The sequence below is a fragment of the Aedes aegypti genome, chromosome 2 (assembly GCF_002204515.2).
Source record: "Aedes aegypti strain LVP_AGWG chromosome 2, AaegL5.0 Primary Assembly, whole genome shotgun sequence".
NCBI classification, from domain to species: Eukaryota; Metazoa; Arthropoda; class Insecta; order Diptera; family Culicidae; genus Aedes; species Aedes aegypti.
In genome coordinates, this window is record NC_035108.1 from 405,327,456 (window position 1) to 405,345,254 (window position 17,799).

General features: G+C 36.0%; 1 protein-coding gene across 2 annotated transcripts in view; it reads left to right on the top strand.

The window, feature by feature from the left end:
- The window catches only part of LOC5575840 (bone morphogenetic protein receptor type-1B), a 582,449-nt gene that overhangs the window by 385,018 nt on the left and 179,632 nt on the right, over positions 1-17,799 (top strand). The window contains exon 2 of one of the 2 annotated variants that reach the window (XM_021847247.1): positions 16,493-16,543. The exons of the other annotated variant lie outside the window; for it this stretch is intronic. Coding sequence (XP_021702939.1) covers positions 16,493-16,543 — 51 coding nt within the window. The remainder of the gene's footprint in view (positions 1-16,492; positions 16,544-17,799) is intronic. 2 annotated transcript variants of the gene reach the window in all.

The following is a 17,799-nucleotide window of genomic DNA, read 5'->3' on the forward strand; positions in this document are numbered from 1 at the left end:
TGTGAGATGGTACTGCCTGCTGGGTATACGATTTGGCGGCGCGAAATAGGTCATGTACGTATAGCAATTCATTTATAAACTTCAAAAAACTTGCTATTCTTCGTTCATTTTGAACTACCATAGTATAACGAAATACAAAAAAAAAATCAAGCCAATCGTTTAAGGCATAGTTTACTAAACTCGTCGCGCATTAAACGTTTTACCGCAACGTAAAATAATTGAACTATTCTGCGCAAAATGTATTGTTAGAAAGCAGGAGAAAAATCAAAACAGTTCGCCCACTTTTATAACTTTTTTTTCTTTAACCATTCAGTAGGATCCTGGGGTCCATTTTAAAGTGGTCCAGAAAGCAGATTTACGCGGAAAGTTACATTTAGAGCTCTAGAATGATATGAGAAAACAACTAACTATTACAAACAACTCTGTAGAATACAGTTACGTAAACTGTTTTGTACAAAGTTATTTGTATTAGTTACGCCTTTTGTTTGATGTTATGTAAAATTAAGGTGGTCCACATTTTCAAAGCAGAGGATTAGACAACCTTACTATTTGTAGGAATTGTGGTATACATGTTTCAGTAAAGTTCTAGACTATTCAATTTCAAGCAACTCGCTATCTCTTTCCATTTGAAAGTTTGGACCAATGCACGAGGTTCACTAATTTGACGTTTGAGCGATGCCAAATTGACTCGTTTTCATGGGTACCTGAATAACCCGGTACCGCTCAAACGTAAACGAGTGAACTCGTGCATTGGCCCATTGTTGTTTTTTTTTTTCCTTTCAAAACACGCCAATATCCAATGGTGAATATCTGACATAAAAATATCTTCTGATGGCAATCGAAAAACAAATTGAGTATCTATATTGTATCAGTATGTTCTGAAAGTCGTTAATAAACTACACAGCAAAAAAAATAGATTCACACGTAACGTAATATTAGTTTCAATCATGTAAAGAAATTTTTAATGCGTCATTCAATGATAAATCCCACAAACACATCTCTTACATCCAACATTGCAAGCAAAGTCCTTAATTTTGATCGCGAAACGTCTTCTCTCAAAGACTGTTGCAAGCAAAATGGCTCTGTTCACATGCTTTTACGATGAAAAATCCTCAATAATGCACATGAAATGAACAAGCTGTCGATCCATTCATGTGCATTATTTTTGACAGAATATTCAGCGTATAATCGTGTAAACCAAGCATTCTTGTTTGCAATTTCACTTTCAAGATGCAACTAAGCATGCAATACTGGCGAATGTTGAATGCGAGATCATGAAATGTTTCAGTTTCACTCAAGACTGCAAGCATTCCTGAATGCAATGAGGCAGTTTACATTATATATCGCTGAATATTTAGTTAGTACTCGTATTACAAGTGCTTTATCCTCGAATAGTTGGGTCATACAGAAAAATAATTGTGAAAAGAGGCAAATATTAGCTAAAACTGATCCTACATAAATCAACTTAATTTTTTTCGAAATTAGAGCGGAAAAGTATATTACTTTTAGAAGCAGTAAGTTTTATCGTTAGTTTTTCAAGTGACATGAGAATTATGTCATACCTTCATTTTTATGACAATTACCCCAGCTGCTAAAGCAATTCCCATCAAATATCATCAAGCTCAGAGCCGACCGTGTAATACACAATGAGAACAGAAATAGATTTATGTCTCCTCGATATTATTTCTGTCATTTTTTATGTTTCCTTCATTTTCAATCAAATTCTAAACAACTTTCGGGTTTCATCCCACTAGTCTTATTCTTCAATCCGCTGCTGAATGCAGTGCATTCACTGCTCTCGTCGTTGTCGATGGGAATCCCGTTGCAGCGAAAAAAAAACATAATTTTGACACCATAATCGTTTTGGATAGAAATCATAAATAATCTGACAAGGGTCAGGGTGAAGCGCAGAAGCAGAGGTGCAAGCAGAGTAGAATAACAGCGGGAAGGGATCCCAAAAACGAGTAACATCAAGAAGATTCCACGTTCGGATGGTGATGGATTCTACAAACTTCCCAACACCGGTTTACTACGAGCGAGCATTTAAGCATTTTACACACTGTTTGCCGGATTGTAGGCGAGGAGTGGAAAATCTGGAAAGCATTTAACAGATCTCATAACAAATTTGTTCCGAGCGAAAGTGAATGGCAACCGGGAAGAGTGCAACGAAGAAAACACCACATACAGAAGAAAGAAGGATCGTTCTCGAGTCGAGATCTGTTCAAGGATTCTCATCGATCGGGGGTCTTGTTTGTGTATTATCCTTCGGCACCGCATGTGGCACCCTTCAGATCCACAGCATGAATCCGATCACAGACGCTTCACGGAATAGGATTTATTCAAAAGTTGAAAAGTTGATTCGGTCTTTGTACGTTTTACGATTCTGATTTTTAGCGTTTTCATCATAATAACGAACGCAGATTTCGGCTGTGCGGCCTTGAATCTAAATTTTGTTGTTTCGATGATGTGAAATCGAACCCCACCCAGTAAGGATAATACAGATATGTTCCATTTTTGTTAACACTGCAATTTTAGTTAATAAAAATTAAATCATGATGAATTCGGAATACCGTTTTGTCTCAAATTCCAAACCTGACATATATTCCGAATGACTTCTTATAGCGATTTTTTCAAGAAAATTACTCAAATTTCATTACAGAATTCTAGTCACAGTGATTCTAGTCCTCTATACTTAAAAGTTGTAAAAATGTGAATTCTTATCTATGAAAACACTATGAGTCGTGTTCGAAATTTGAGAAGATACTATATATATTTACTCATTTGAAATAAAAGCATGAAACGAGCTCACCATTTGATCATCCATCCTTGACTGAGCAGCCACAAACAACTTTTTAGCAGATCCTTGACAAAGAAAATAACTTTTGAGACACGAGAAAAAGATCATGGTTAGAAATAAGATTTATGGTTTTGTATATCAAAAAAATACATTTTAATGATGAAACCGGAAATATTTCTCAACGGAATTGGAGCGTAACAAAAACAGAACATACCTGTACTGTCTTTTAGTTCGACTTACGCTGGTGGAGATGCAGATGACTTCTGACGCTCGCTCCTCGAACTAAAACCGAAAGTGGCAAACCGAAAAATTGATCTCCCAAATGGGACATGTCTCTCGTTGGCTGAAGGCCTCCCGCTCACACCAAAGATCGCTCATTTACATTCCATCTCAGGGGACGGATGGATGGATGGTTCGACCATATGGTTGCCATTATATGGTTCGAAAAGTACGATAATGGAATCGTTTAAAAAGTTCGAGCGCAAGAGCAAGCAGGCCGAAGTCGAAACCGTGGCCATAGATGGAAATCAATCTGCTGTGATGAGGGTGCACAAAGGCAATTGATCTACTTGCAGAAGCCAGCAGCCCGCAGCCATCCTCCGGAGATGAGTACAGGGACACAGTGAGTGCCATATGGACACGGACAGATAGTCGTCATCGTGTGTGTTCCCATTTTTGGCCGAGTTGTTCTGTGGAAACGATGATGGTGTCGGATTTCGCGTGAATTCGTCTCGGGTAATCAGTATAATCGTTGGAGAGTGGTATCTTAGCATATGGGCGGATCAGTAAATAGTCAAACTATTCTCGTTGAACTTATTATTCGACCAAGAATTTTTATTGACAGTTACACTGAAAATACACAATGAATCGTGGTTTTCTGCAACGAAACGGTTTCATAGCATAGATAAATACATTTTCGCAATATGAGCAATTTGAAGATGATAAATGAGTTCTTGTTCAATACACCAATAAATAGTATTTTCGTGATTCGAATCTGAACAGCTGGTGGAAGTATATGCAGTTTAATTCGCTCGATTAATTGAGTTCGTGAGTAAATTAGTTGAATATTCAAAATAGATGTGAAATCGATTGTTTATTCCTATTTAAACATAGACGTTGTGGTAGCTTTTGGATTCGAAAATTAGTAATAGTAGTCAAAACTATTCGCGAGCTTGAATAAAATATTTCTTCTAAGTAGAAGAGATTTATGTTATAACGTAGTTTAAATGAAATATAATTGCAGTTTGAGCTGACCATCAAAAAGGACTGCTACAAACAATAGTTTTTCTTGACGGATTCCGAACAGTAAGTATTATGGGAAACCAATGTAAACTATTTTTATAGGAACAGAAGATGCCAATTACCACTAGGGATATTTTCCCATTATTGCGATATTCCGGTAAACTTTATTTTAAATGGATATTATTGATGATTATGAAAGCATATAATATTCGAAATTAGGTTCAGCATGAATTCCTTCCAAATTAAACGAATTTGATAGTTGGATAAACAGTTCTGAATGATGATCAAAGAGAAGCTATATTTCCAACTGTAAATGTTACACAAGGTTACTTTTTTACTTTATTATACTTCAGATAGAGATTCAACACTTCACTTTTAAAATAGGACAATATTCAGGTTTTGGACAATGAAATACAATTCAATTTAAATACCGTGCATAAGTACTCGATAATAGGACGGATACCCTAAATTCTGATTGATTGACGGCATTTTTACGATATTATCGACGTCCGGACTTGGCGCTAACCAAGGCGGATTCACTTCACTGGCTACAGATTACAATGCACACACCTTGGCACTAACATCGACTCTGGGTTGAGAGACAAAACGTCAAATGCCAAAAGTTAAAGGAGAGAATTTTAGGGAATGAAAATGTCTTGAAAGAATGATTCTCTTCTGAATTTGTAAATAAATTGGACATTTGATCCCATTCGACGTTTTTGGATTCGAAGTTGTGGCATTCTATGTTTTGCCTTCCGATATTTGGCCCTAAACCCAATCAGTTCGGTTTAGGGACAAAATGTCAATAGACGAAACGTTGAAAGACTAAACGTCGAATGCCAAAACGTCAAATCCTAAAACGTCGAAAGGTAGAGAACGTCGAGAGAACAAAATTTCGAATTATTTGTTCTCTCGGAAAAGAATCATTCTTCCAGGAACATATCGTTTCCTTCCAATTCTCTCCTATCGACGTTTTGCCCTTTCGATGTTTTGTCTTTCAATGTTTTGTCACCTAACCCAGAAGCTCAACGCATCCCGTAATGGTTTCATGCCACGAGCCGAGAGGGGTAAGAATGGAAGAATGTTAATTGATGAACCGGAGGTGACCGAAAGGTGGAAGTAGCACTTTGATGAATACCTGAATGAATTTGAGAGGTCATGCAATCACGGCCAAGACAACGGAGGAAATGTCTACGTCTGTGGGCGAGGGAGATGGAGATTGCCATTTGTCAGCTCAAGAACAATAAAGCTGTTGACAAGGTCAGCTCATAAGGATAGACTCAGGGAGAATAGGAAATTGTCTGCATCATCTGTTAGGCGCAAAATGGGATACTGAACAAGCTGGTGGAAGTAAGGGATAAATATGTTCCATTTAAAACAAGAAACAACTTGGATTGTTTTTTTATCCACATCTTGGTCAATAGTAAATTATTTATTTATTTTTTTTTCAAAGAGAATCACTCTTGTGTGTAATTTTCGTCTCCTTCCAATTTTCGCTTTTGGACTTTTTGATCATTTCATTGAAACCTTTAAAACAGTGACAAACGGACTGAAAAGCGTTGGCAATTCCCAAGAATGCTTTAGGGTGCGGCTTATTTTTCAGAAACAAAAATCCGCGTACTCTTCTCAATTCAAATCACATAAAAAATGAGCGTCCAATTTTTGAACCAAAAATATTAAGATTTAGAGGTGACGCAAACGACTTGAAGGTTTTTTTAAGTTATAAAAAATGACCTTCAGTGAAGTGTACATAATCTTGTTTTTTTTTTTTTAACAATTGCGAAACATTTGGAATCAATCTCTTCAAATCTAAATTTATGAAAACTTTGCAGCACATCAAATATGACTAAATCAAAACTATCAATCTTGATTAAAAGTAGTTTTCTCCAAACTTTTTCCTCATTTTATTAAAAAAAAATCATTTTTATTTGACCATAACTTCATGAATACTCAACCGATTCCAAAGATGTTTACATACCTTTGGATCAAATTTAGTTGTTTTCAAACTGTGTTCTTTACAGTACATTTCACTTAACAATGAGTTCGACCAATTTATTTAACAATCACTTGTACGACAACATATTTTATAACGAAAAATACCAAATTTTCCATAATTTTGCTAGTAAAACATTAATTTTAAAGCTGAAACTTATTATTATAATTAACTTTTGAAAGCTCATCGTAATAATCTTTAAAATAATTGTGTATTAAAAATATTTCGACATGTGTTAAAAATTATATGCACTATTAACCTCAAATTTAAAACAAGGTGCTTTATAAACTTTAGCTTTATTATAAAAAAGTAATTTTAGACAGAAAAACTTAAATAATCCAATGAAATTTGATTATTTAAGTTTTTCTATAATTAGTTATTTTTTTGAAGAAAAGATTAAGACAAGCGTTTGGAAGTCGAGTCTAGTACACGGCACTGAAGACGGCCTTACAGTTGAGGTCGAAATACGCGTATCTGTCAAAGGATACAAACTCTAGTGGAATTAAATGGTATAGTACTAAATTCGGTTTTTTCATCTACTTATAGGTATTCTACTAAACAGCTCGAAGATTTATTAAAACTCAAAAGATAGATTTATTTTATGAAAATCCTGTTCCTTAAGAACGCTTGCTGCCCGTAGAACCGTTTCGAGAATCTACGAACGAGTTGTCGAAAGATATTTTGCAGCTAATCTTTGGTGAGCTCGTTGAAGAAACTTTTGAACAATCCATTAAGGTTTTGCTATATGGCATTTAACGTTTAAATGAAGAATAGGAACATGATGAACGAGACAGGTGACCCAAATTTTGAAACAAATTTAGGAAGCTTGTGATTTCAAATCAATATATGGCGGCTATTCAACAATATAAATTGATAGCTTTCTATTTACATCTTCTAAGTTCGTTAAACATTTGTTTCATATCGGACCAAATCAGCTAACCTTCAGTTAAAGGTAATAGTGTTCGCAGTAATTAAGAGTCATCGTCATCGGTCAATTTTCATAGTTTTCCAGGCAAAAATGTGTAATAGAAATTAGGTAGAATATTATTGTCTTTTCTGAATTGAAGAAACCGGACACACGGATTATTACATTGCTTTGTACGAAAGTGTGTGCCATTTCACACTCTAGTAAATCTCGGTACCTGTCCCCATTGAACTCTTCCATTGACGACACCTAGCATTAACCCACATTCAGAGTGTAATCTGAGTGAAGTACACCGGCAAATTCTTCATCAGATTTGTCACACACTGCAACTCACACCTCGGTAGTAATTTTTCCCCCCATTCAAGCAAATACCGCAGAAAAATATCTTCCAAGTGACGACAAAGCGTGAGTTGCTGCTTCCATGAAAGCAAACCCGATGCATTCCCCACGGCATGAATGTTCCACTCCGACGACGCACTACGGGCCATCCGGTGGTCAAAAAGTGGCTTATATGCATCATTAGTAACAAAAAATATTATTTCAGTATACTGCCCATAACTGCATATTAGTCACATTCGACATTTTTGACAATTTTGAGTTATTACCGTGGAGAGTAATCAAATGATATATTCTTTCGATCAACTTACTCAAATCTGTGATTTTGTTCTAGAAAATTCGAAAAAAATACCAAGTTGTTTTGTCACATTGGTAATTGTAACCGCATAACAGTCACATTGAGATTATGTATGAGCCTCGTACTGTACTAGCAAAGAAATTTCTATCAGAATTATTTTCTGACTATTCACCCAATATATGATATGAGCTGTACAAATTTTTAGCCTTAAATAAGCACTTTTCAGCTCCTGGTAATTTTCAGAAATTTTAGTTTCATAACATACTGCCATAAAATGCACACTTGGTACTCCATTTACTCAATGCCTTCTCTTGTCGAATGTTACCTAATATGCAGTTATGGGCAGTATAGGCCCTGTACATAAGTTTGTCTCAAAAAATTGTTTTTTGAAAACAGAACATCAAATTTGTACCACAAAGCTCATAAATATTGTTGGCCGCCTGACACTGTGAAAACTGCTCATAGTGCGACGACATCTTAGACTAGCCATTCAACTATCAGCGTATGACTGTTTTTTCACCCATCAAACAAACGTTTTACATGCACATTGCGATGCAGATTATATTGACCGTAATGGATAAATTACTTCGGGTTGCTGTTGTTGTTGTTTCTACGATAAAAGTGCATTTTAATTCGTGTTCGTTTGGCCTCCAGCGGGATTAAGTTGCAATTTTTACCTGTCATAATATTGTCTTATAAATCTCCCTCCGCTGCTGCCGGTTACGCTGAGGGCGACTACCAACTTGGCTCGGGTTTATTCATCGGGGGTGTCGCCGACGGAATCGTAGGTTTTTGTTTGCAAACTATGAATGAAAAAAGGTTACCTGATTGGTTTGTACTACCTCGAAATCTAGTAGTAAATGGGTTCGTATACAGAAGGATCAATAATGGTTTTGAGTAATTGTTTTCATTGTTTTACAACCCCATTCTGAAGTGGACTCATCGGAGCCTTCAGTTGTAAATAAGAGTTGAGGGCGTATCCCAGTGAAAGGGTGATAAACGCAGAGCTGGTAGCAGGAAGTTTTCTAGAGACTTGGTCTCTATTTTGATACAAGTCTCAGAAAAGTTTTAATGGGAAGTCTCAAAAGGCTCTTTTTAATCAAAATGATATCTAAAGTTATTTTTTTCTCTCCCTGCTTGCAGTGAATCCTGAAGTATAATTCTATGGGCTCTTAAAGGTTTAAGAGATTTTTACGCGAATATTCTACAGGTTTTTCCAAAAAATTTTCTCTGATCGCTCGAGGAAAAGCCCAAGGAATTCTTCCAGTTATTTCTAATGAAATTTCTTTAAAGATACAGTTTCCTGGATTCTGGATTTTCATCATCCATTTTACCAGAATTTCTCAAGCAATTATTCGCAGAAATCACAGAAATGTTTTCCTCAACTCTCCAGAAATTCCTAAACTCTCCAAGTTTTTCTAGGGATTTCATCAATAGATGCTCCAGCGATTTTTTCAGAAATTCCTTCAGAGATTCTACCTGGAATTCCTATAGGGGTTCGTTCAGAAGTTTCTCTCGGGATTCCAATAGGTTCCCGAAGAAATTTCCTTCGGAGATTGCACCTGGATTTCCTCTAGGATTCCTCAAGAGTTCCGCCAGGCATATTATCAGGAACCCCTCCAGTAATCCGGAGTTCCTCCAAGGATTACATTTCATTATAAAATCCTCATGGGATTCCATCATGAACACCTTCTGGGACTCCATCAGAACTTCTGTCAGGGATTCTATCAGATATTCTCCTATGGGGTTTTTCAGAAATTCCTATAGGGTTATTCTAGATTCCATCAGGGTATTTATCACGGATTCCTCCAAGAGTCCTCCAAGGGATTCTACCAGAAGTTTCTTCCAGGGGTTTCTTTAAGAGATTCTTCCAAGAACCCTTCAATTCCTCAAGGGATTCCTCCCGGATTTAATCAAGAGATGCCTCCCGAAATTCACCAAGGAATTAATTCTCAAGGAATTCCTCTTGGAATTATATCCATGGATTCTCGAGTCTTATCAGGAATTTCTCCAGGGATTTCACCAAAAATTTATTATGAGGATTTCACTCGAGAGATTCCTTCCGGAATTTGTCAAAGGTTTCCTCGTTGAACTCATCAAGGGATTCCTCTCGGAATTCATTAAGGAATAAATCCCGGAAATGTTTAAAGGGAAACTTCTCGCGGAATATCTTTAGGGATTCTTGAGGGTTTTCAGGAATTCCTCCAGCGATTTTACCAGAAATTTCTCATAAGGATTTCAGTGATCTGGGGATTCACCAGTATATGATCTAGTGACATCATCAGGAGCAAGCATGGGAAAATTCGCTCACTCACCCGAACGCTATCGATAAAATATCTGCAAAGTATCTGCTGCCACCGAATGTTCAATGACTGCCGAACGCTACTAGGGTGAGCGCAATCCCGACGAATCGTAAACGATTGAGATAAACCGAAAATGAAAAGATATACGGAGCGGACAGAGCACCTATCCTCTCTTAAATTGGAGACACGAAAGAACGCGTTCGCCATTCGATCACTGAAAGCTTCCTGCGAAATGTACAGATTTTGCGTTCACTGAAACATTTCGCCTTGTGTATTACCAGTCATTGAACGCTCTTCAGCTCTCAAATACGAATGCCACTCGTGCGGAATCGGAATGTAAAGAATCATTCGCTACAGCAATCGGATGCCTTCGGCACAAGGAGTCGGTAGTGAATCATTCTGTTGCCGTTTTTATCTAACTTGTCGCTCGGCGAACAAGAAGAAAGCGCATTGGAAATTGAAACACTCAGCTTGGTCGGAGAAACGGCGATCTCGCTCTTGACCGCTTGTGGATGTGAGCGAGAGAAATGCAATATTCGAGTGAATGTTTCCCATGCTTGATCAGGAGTTCTTCTTAGGATTCAAAACAGGAATCCATGAAAAAGTTCTCAAAAGATTTCTTTAAGGGGACACGGGAGACCGTGTTATTTTCCCTATCTTTCGTCTCACTCTAACAATAATCATCAAAACTTTGTGGAAGCAAATCTCGAGTTTTAGTGAACCGATGAAGCTGAAAATTTATCGGGTTGTGCACTACATATATAGAATCATAGTGATACATTTTCGCATCGATATATGGAGTGGTCCTTGGGATTTGCTTCTTGAAATGGATAGGGTGATTATGATGACGTCCCGTGCGGCCTTAAGGAAATGCTTTGAAGATTTCTTCAGTAAATTTTTCAGGGATTCCTTCCGAAAATTCTCCAAGGAATTTCCGAAAATCTTTCAAAAAATTTCCTAATGAATTCTTCCTTATTCTTCAGGAATTCTTCCTTAAAATTCTTAGGAGATTCCTCCAGAAAAATATTACATATATTCCTTTTCCAATTATTTCAGGGGTTCTACTAGAAGTTTCTCAGTTATTCCTTCAAAAATTCCACTTATACATAATCCAGGGATTCCTTCAGGAAATATGTCAGATTCCTCCAGAAACTTCTTCAGTGATTCATCCATAATTTTCTGCAGGAATAACGTTTCAAACTCCTATAGAAGTTATTATCAGAGATTTCTTCAGAAATATATCTGAGAGTCTGTCCATAAAATTCCAGTTCTCCTCCAAAAAATCTTTTAGAGATTACTTGTGAAATTACTTCAGAAATTCCTCCAGATATTAACATTAGAGATTAATCCATTTACTTTATGAATTGACTACAGAGCTTCTTCATAAATGACTACAGATCTATATTTTTAAAGAATTTGTTCTAAAGTTCATCTGAGAATGTTTCCAAGTACTCATATAGACATTCCTTTAAGAATTTCTCCAAAAAATCCTACAGGGATTCCTTGGTAAATTCCACTAGAAATGCTTCTATAAGTTCTACAAAAAATGCTTTTCAAGATTTCTTCAAAAATTCATACACAGCATTCCTCCAAAAATATCCTACAGATATTTACTTCTCTCCGATTCTTCCATAAAGTACTCCACAGATTTTACAGAAATTTCTTAAAGAAACCCTTCAGCAATTCCTCTAGAAATGCATCCTATAGTAGTATCTCTAGAACATAACGAATTACTTCAGGATGTTTTCAATGAAATATTCTACGATTTGCTTCAGGATTTTTTGTAGGGATTCAACTAGGAACCCGTCCAGAAATATTTACGTACGGTGCTTCAGAAACTCCTCTATGTATTTCTCCAGAGATTGCTTCTGAATTTTTACAATCTTTTCTCTTGAAATTTCTTCCAAGCTTCCACCAGAAATTTCCAGGGATTTCCCCAGAACTTATGTTTTTAATTCCTTCAGTCTTCCTCCAAAAATTTGTCAGTAACTATTTCTGGAGCTCTTGAAAAATTTCTTCACAAATTTTCTTGATAAATCATTCCGAAATTCCTTAAGAATATCTAGAGGAATTCCCACGTAACATTAGTAGCTGAACAAAAGTTTATTAAACTTAAATAAGCTAAGAGCCTTTCAGCTCATATTAAGCAAATTTTTTCATTGTGTTGCTTCAGAAATACCTCTAAATATTTCTCCAGGGAATTCCATTTCCATGATTTTTCTGTGATTTTTTCCAGTAAAATAGCCATCATCAACATCATGAAGTTTTCCGGGTATTCCTACAGGAATTTTTCCAGCGATTACTTCGAAAATATTCCAGACATTCTTCTTAAAATTTTCTGGAGATACGCCCAGAGTTTCTTCTTTGATTTCTTTCAACGATTCCTCCAGTTCTACTGATTTTTTTATGGAATGAGCCAGTAAATCTTTAATAGTATTTGCAATATTTTGTTCATGATTTTTTTAGGTATTTTTTCAGAATCATCTTAAGCAACTTCTCAAGAGATTCCTCCAGGTATGACACCGCCATGAATTCCTCAGGAAATTTATCAAGGGATTTCGAAACCTTTCATAAATTTCTTCAGAAATTCGACCAGAGATTCTTTCCAGAATATATGCAAAGATTTTTTTAAGGTATTTTTAGGTACTACGCCAAATATTCTTCATGGGATTTTTACAGTGCTACTTCCTAGAACTGTCTGTAGGAATTCCTGGAGGAATACGTAGATGAATTGCTGAAAGACTGTTGTTCAAATTTCTGAATAATTTCTGATCTCTAAAGGAATTTCTCGAGAAATCCATTTATCCTTAGAGGTATCCTGAATGAGCTTTCACAGAAATTTTTATTGAAGGAGTTTCTAGATAAAACTCTGATGTAATGTCTGAAAAAAATCTCTACAGGAATATTTTTAAACTATTCTTTTCGACACCAATTTAAGCGTTTTGAAATATATGAACAAGCCTTTATTAAAACCTAGAGCATTTTATGAAAAAAAAACCTTAAAGTAATTTCTGAAAAGTGGAATTCCTGAAATATACTTGTAGGATTTCCGGTAAAAAAAAAATCTGAAGAAATCCCTGTAGAAAAGTCCGAAGGATTCCTTGGAGGAGTTCCTACAGGAACTTATGGAAGAACCACTGAAGCCATGTTTGTAAGAATTCCTTGGAGAAAGGCCTGTAACGATTTCTGAATAAATTTCTAGTGGAATTTCCTAAAGAATTCCTGGAGGATTTTCTGTCTAAATTCATAAACGCAATTTGAGGAATTTCTGGAGGACGCCATTAAAAAAGAACTCAGAAATATTAAATAATAGGATTGAATCATTAGAAAGATAACTGAAGGGATTCTTGGAGGAACTTCTGGACCAAATTTCAGAATACTCGGAGTAACCCCGCAAATATTCCAGAAAAAAATCTGTATAGGAATCTAAGAAAGAATAACACCTTGAGGAATAATAAGATTTCTTGTAAAATCTATCGCGGAATTTCCGGAAAATAGTCCAGACGAATGTGTGAAAAAATCTCTGGAAGATTTGCTGAAGAAATCAAAGATTTTCTGAGGAATATCTGAAAAAAAAAATCTATGTATATTCATGGGGAATTTCGGAGGAAATATCTGCAAGCTTTCTAAATGAATTTTATGAAGGAATGTTTTAAGAAATACTTGGAAGAATTTGACGAAAAGTTTTCTAAGAACTGCAAGGTGGAACTCTTGGAGTAATTTCTTGATAAACTGTTGGCAGAATCTGGAAAGGAGTTTTTGGGGAACTCTTGAAGATTTTATGGTACAATTCTTGAAAGGAATTGTTGAATGAATACTGGAAAACTCCATGGGAGAATTCCGAGAAATTTTTTCAAAGAAATTACAGGAAAAATTTTTCGAGAACGTCTTTGAAGAATAATTGGAAAAAATTTCAGGATAACATTTTACTGTGATGTCTGGAGTAACTTCTGAAGTAGTCCCATGAAAAATTCAAGGCAGGTAGCGACCATACAACAAAATAATAGTGACTATAATGAACAAAACAGTGACTAAAAATTGATTTCCGCAACTGGAAACATTAGTCCGAAAACATGTGCGCGTTTTACAATCATGAATAGTAACCAACAATATTGAACACAATTTTAAAAATTCTATTCTGTTTATGTTTTGTTATGTTATTCTGTTATGTTGTTTATGCTGAGATATGTTGAATCAATCAAAGACAAGACTAGATTGCTCGTTTTCAAGAATTTAATCATCTAGGGAAAGTGTACCTGTGAATGTTTTAACATCAAGAAATATTTGATATCAAACTAGTTAAACACACAGAATGATTATAAATTTGACGATCATCAACTTATCACGTATGGTGAAAGGTCACAAGGCATATTTCCGAAAACAGGCATCATTTCATATTGAAAGTTGGTTCCTCGTGGTGTCGCGTTACGCTGGAATGTGTCTATAGCAATCTCAGGAGGAATTCTTGGAAGCAGCCTTGGAGTAAGCCCTGAAAAATTACTGATGAAATTACTTGAGGATTTTTTTTTGGATTGATCTTTGAAGTTATCAGTGGAAGAAATCCTTAATAATTTGTAGAGGAAGCTTTGAAGAAATCTCTGGAAGAATGCTCTCTGAGGGTATAATTGAAGAATTTTCCCCGGAGGAATTTCTGGTTGAATTTGTGGATAAACTAGAGGAAACCACTCAAAGATTCTGGATAGAATGTTTGAAAAAAAAAAATCCAAAGCTTTTCCCATATCAATGACTGCTCAGAATAATCCTCGACAGACACCCCTCATAATTTTAGAGTTTTCCCGGAATACTTCGTTCGAATCATAATTGGAATTCCTTATCCATATCCACTTTTTCCGGTACTTAAATTTTGAAAGCTCTGCCATCCCTTACTACGATCATTGTCCGAAAATAGTAGAAATAATCTCAGACAAATCATCCATTTAGAAAAAACTCCATATAGTTTGATGATGACTCCATTTCGGTTAAATTCTATTTACATACCGTTGAATAGTTTTAACCCTCTAATACCCAATTTTTTTTTCGAAATATTGAAAATACGTTTTTTTTATATTACACGTTAAATTAACCTCGGGTCAAATGTATAAAAATAAAAATGTTCTAACATTTTTCAAAAATAAAAAAAAGTTTCAAAAGTCATAAAAAAAACTTTCCTTATATGCGTGTTATGAGCCAAGGCTCAAGCCAACAATAAAATCATTTTTTTCTTATTGGTTTATTTAAGCAACAGAAAACTATATTTGGCAAACAAAACAATATTTAATCTAAATAAAGTGATGATTTCCATTCGAATGTTTTGGATGTTGAGTACTGAATACAAAATAGTCTTATCGAAGAGTAAATGAGAAAAAAAACGCAGTGTTGATTCGAATCGATAGTGGTAGTTGCGCCACTTAGTATCATTCGGATGCTAATGTACCTTGTCACCCGTCGGAATTCGCGCAGTTACGCGTTGACAGTTAGTATCAACATTCATCGCACTAACTTCTAACATTGTGTTCGATTTGTATCGCTCACTAAATTGTATTTCTCCTAATCCCACCAATCAGCTCTGATTTTACGAGACAACACCAACAGCTGCAATGAGTCCACACCACAGCTTTCCACCATCAATCCCCGGCCCGGCCAATCCGAGATGAATAATTTAAATTTGATTGTAATTTTATGTAATTTTTACGACACTACACCGTTCGCGATCGATCGCTTTCGTGCTCTCATTTATCTTTTTTTTCAGCACAAGACTTGGGGTCGTAAAATTGAATTCAATATCCGTGCGATGTGCGATTGACCAAATTAGCGAGAATAAGCGGACAGGGGTCCAGATAGTCGTACCGCTGCTGTTCAGCAGAACAAACCTGAGGGTCGTGGGTTCGAATGCCACAGGTCGAGAATCTTTTTGGGATGGAAACCGTGGAAATGCTCATAAGAACACTAGGCTGAGAAGTTGGCACTGTCCCTGATGGGGCGTAATTCCAAAAAGAAGAAGAAGAACCACGCAGTAACAGAAAAGAAGGGCTTCCTGACTGACGAATGGTTTGTTAACGAAAACGTCTCCGATCGGGAAGCTGGAAATACTTAATTACGTGGGCATTGGTGATCGATCCCAGCGTAAAGGTAGGCGCAATAATTGATATATAATCAGACAAACTGGAAATTAATTATGCGAATATGTAAAGCCAACGGGGATCGTAAAACACAAGCGATGGAAAGCGAAACCCTTGTGGACGGTGATAGTGATGGGAATCGATCCCGATCGATCTGGTTGTCAGTTGCTTATCTGATAGTCGTCAAGTGTGCGGATGGACTTAAAAGGGGGAATTTGATCGGGACTCATTTTTTTTTTGAATGGAACCTGTTCCGGTAGTAAAATTAAATTTATCTCCGTTCGCTGGGCTTATAACCAAGTTCGTTTGAGTTACTAAAAGCTGTTGCTATCCTACCTGGCTACGCGCACTGCATATAAAAAATGAACTAAAATGGACTTCAATTTGGTCTCAACATATAAATTTTCTATCAAATATATATCATTTCCAAATTGGCGAAAAAATGTTACTCACTGTTCACTCTTGTTGTGTACTTGCAGGTATAACAATGGAACATTGTCTTCAATCCTCGGACGAATCATGCGCAGCAGGTAATTAATTAAGGTTGTACAACTATCAAATCGAAAATTTTGAGAATTTTTTTTCCACCAAAATGACATTTTGTATATAGGACTTTAGACACTCAAAGGTCTAGCGCTGCACCATATAATGATGAACGTAATTAGTTTAGAATCCCGATCTGAATTCTTGTTTGAATTTGATGGTTCGTGGCTGTCACTCTAGTGTCGCCAGATTAACTTAACTTCTATGAAAAAAATAACTAATGTAACTGCTTGGAATTAACAAACATTTTCAGCCATAAGTGATGCTGATCTCATAAAGTTAGGCATCAATTGCACAATCCATGTCAAAATGCAGGTCGATCAATCAAATGAATCAAATGTCGAGGAAAATGTTGTTAATGGCACAAGTTCGCGATGGTTAGCGAATTGTCTCCCTCCCCTTTGTTGCCGTCTGTTCTCGCTAAATTTCTGTAATTTGTTTACCATCAGAAAATCTCTCTGGGCATTTTGTGCAGCATACATGACTAGATCTAAGCTTACATAAATTGCCACGAATGTAACTTTTTTGTTTTGTAACTTGAGATTTGTACCAAGAATTATAATACCCTATAATAATAAAACCCTAATCACTCAAGGAGTTCAACCCGCAAATCCTTCCTTCATTTCAAGTTTGCGTCCGACTTTGGTGCAAATGTGTCCCGTTTATTTTTTACCCCGTTTGTTCAATCTTCAAGTAAGGACACGCCCCTTGGACTTTGCTTAAATGCACCTACAGCCTGCGTGTTGCCCTGGCCGTGTGACTGTGGCAATCCTATGCTCACAATTTATAATTACGGTCCACTTCACGCAACTATGCGCAATTCGTCTCGAGATGTCTTGCAGTTGCAGCGTCTCGCAAGGTTGGTTGTTTTTCACCTTTTTGAGTTCTAGGGAAGGGTGTTCTGAAATGAAACCAAGAAAGTAAAATGACCCAAAGTTTTAATTCTTTTATTGGTATCACTTCAAACAATACAAAATCATCCTGATTTGGTAAAACTAAATTAGGCTTTTATTACATTTTGTTAACAACATATTTCATTTCAGCCGTAGCGATTAAGATTTTTTTTACATGTGAATTTAATCCACCTTCTTATAAGAAAAAAAGGTTTTTGAACTTAACCTATATATTTTAAGCATTCATCTTCGCAATAGAGAATTGCAACGATTGTTGTCTAAAATTATTAATAATTGTATTCGATATTTGTTCCAATGTTTCAACATTATTTATTCTATTTAACTAATTA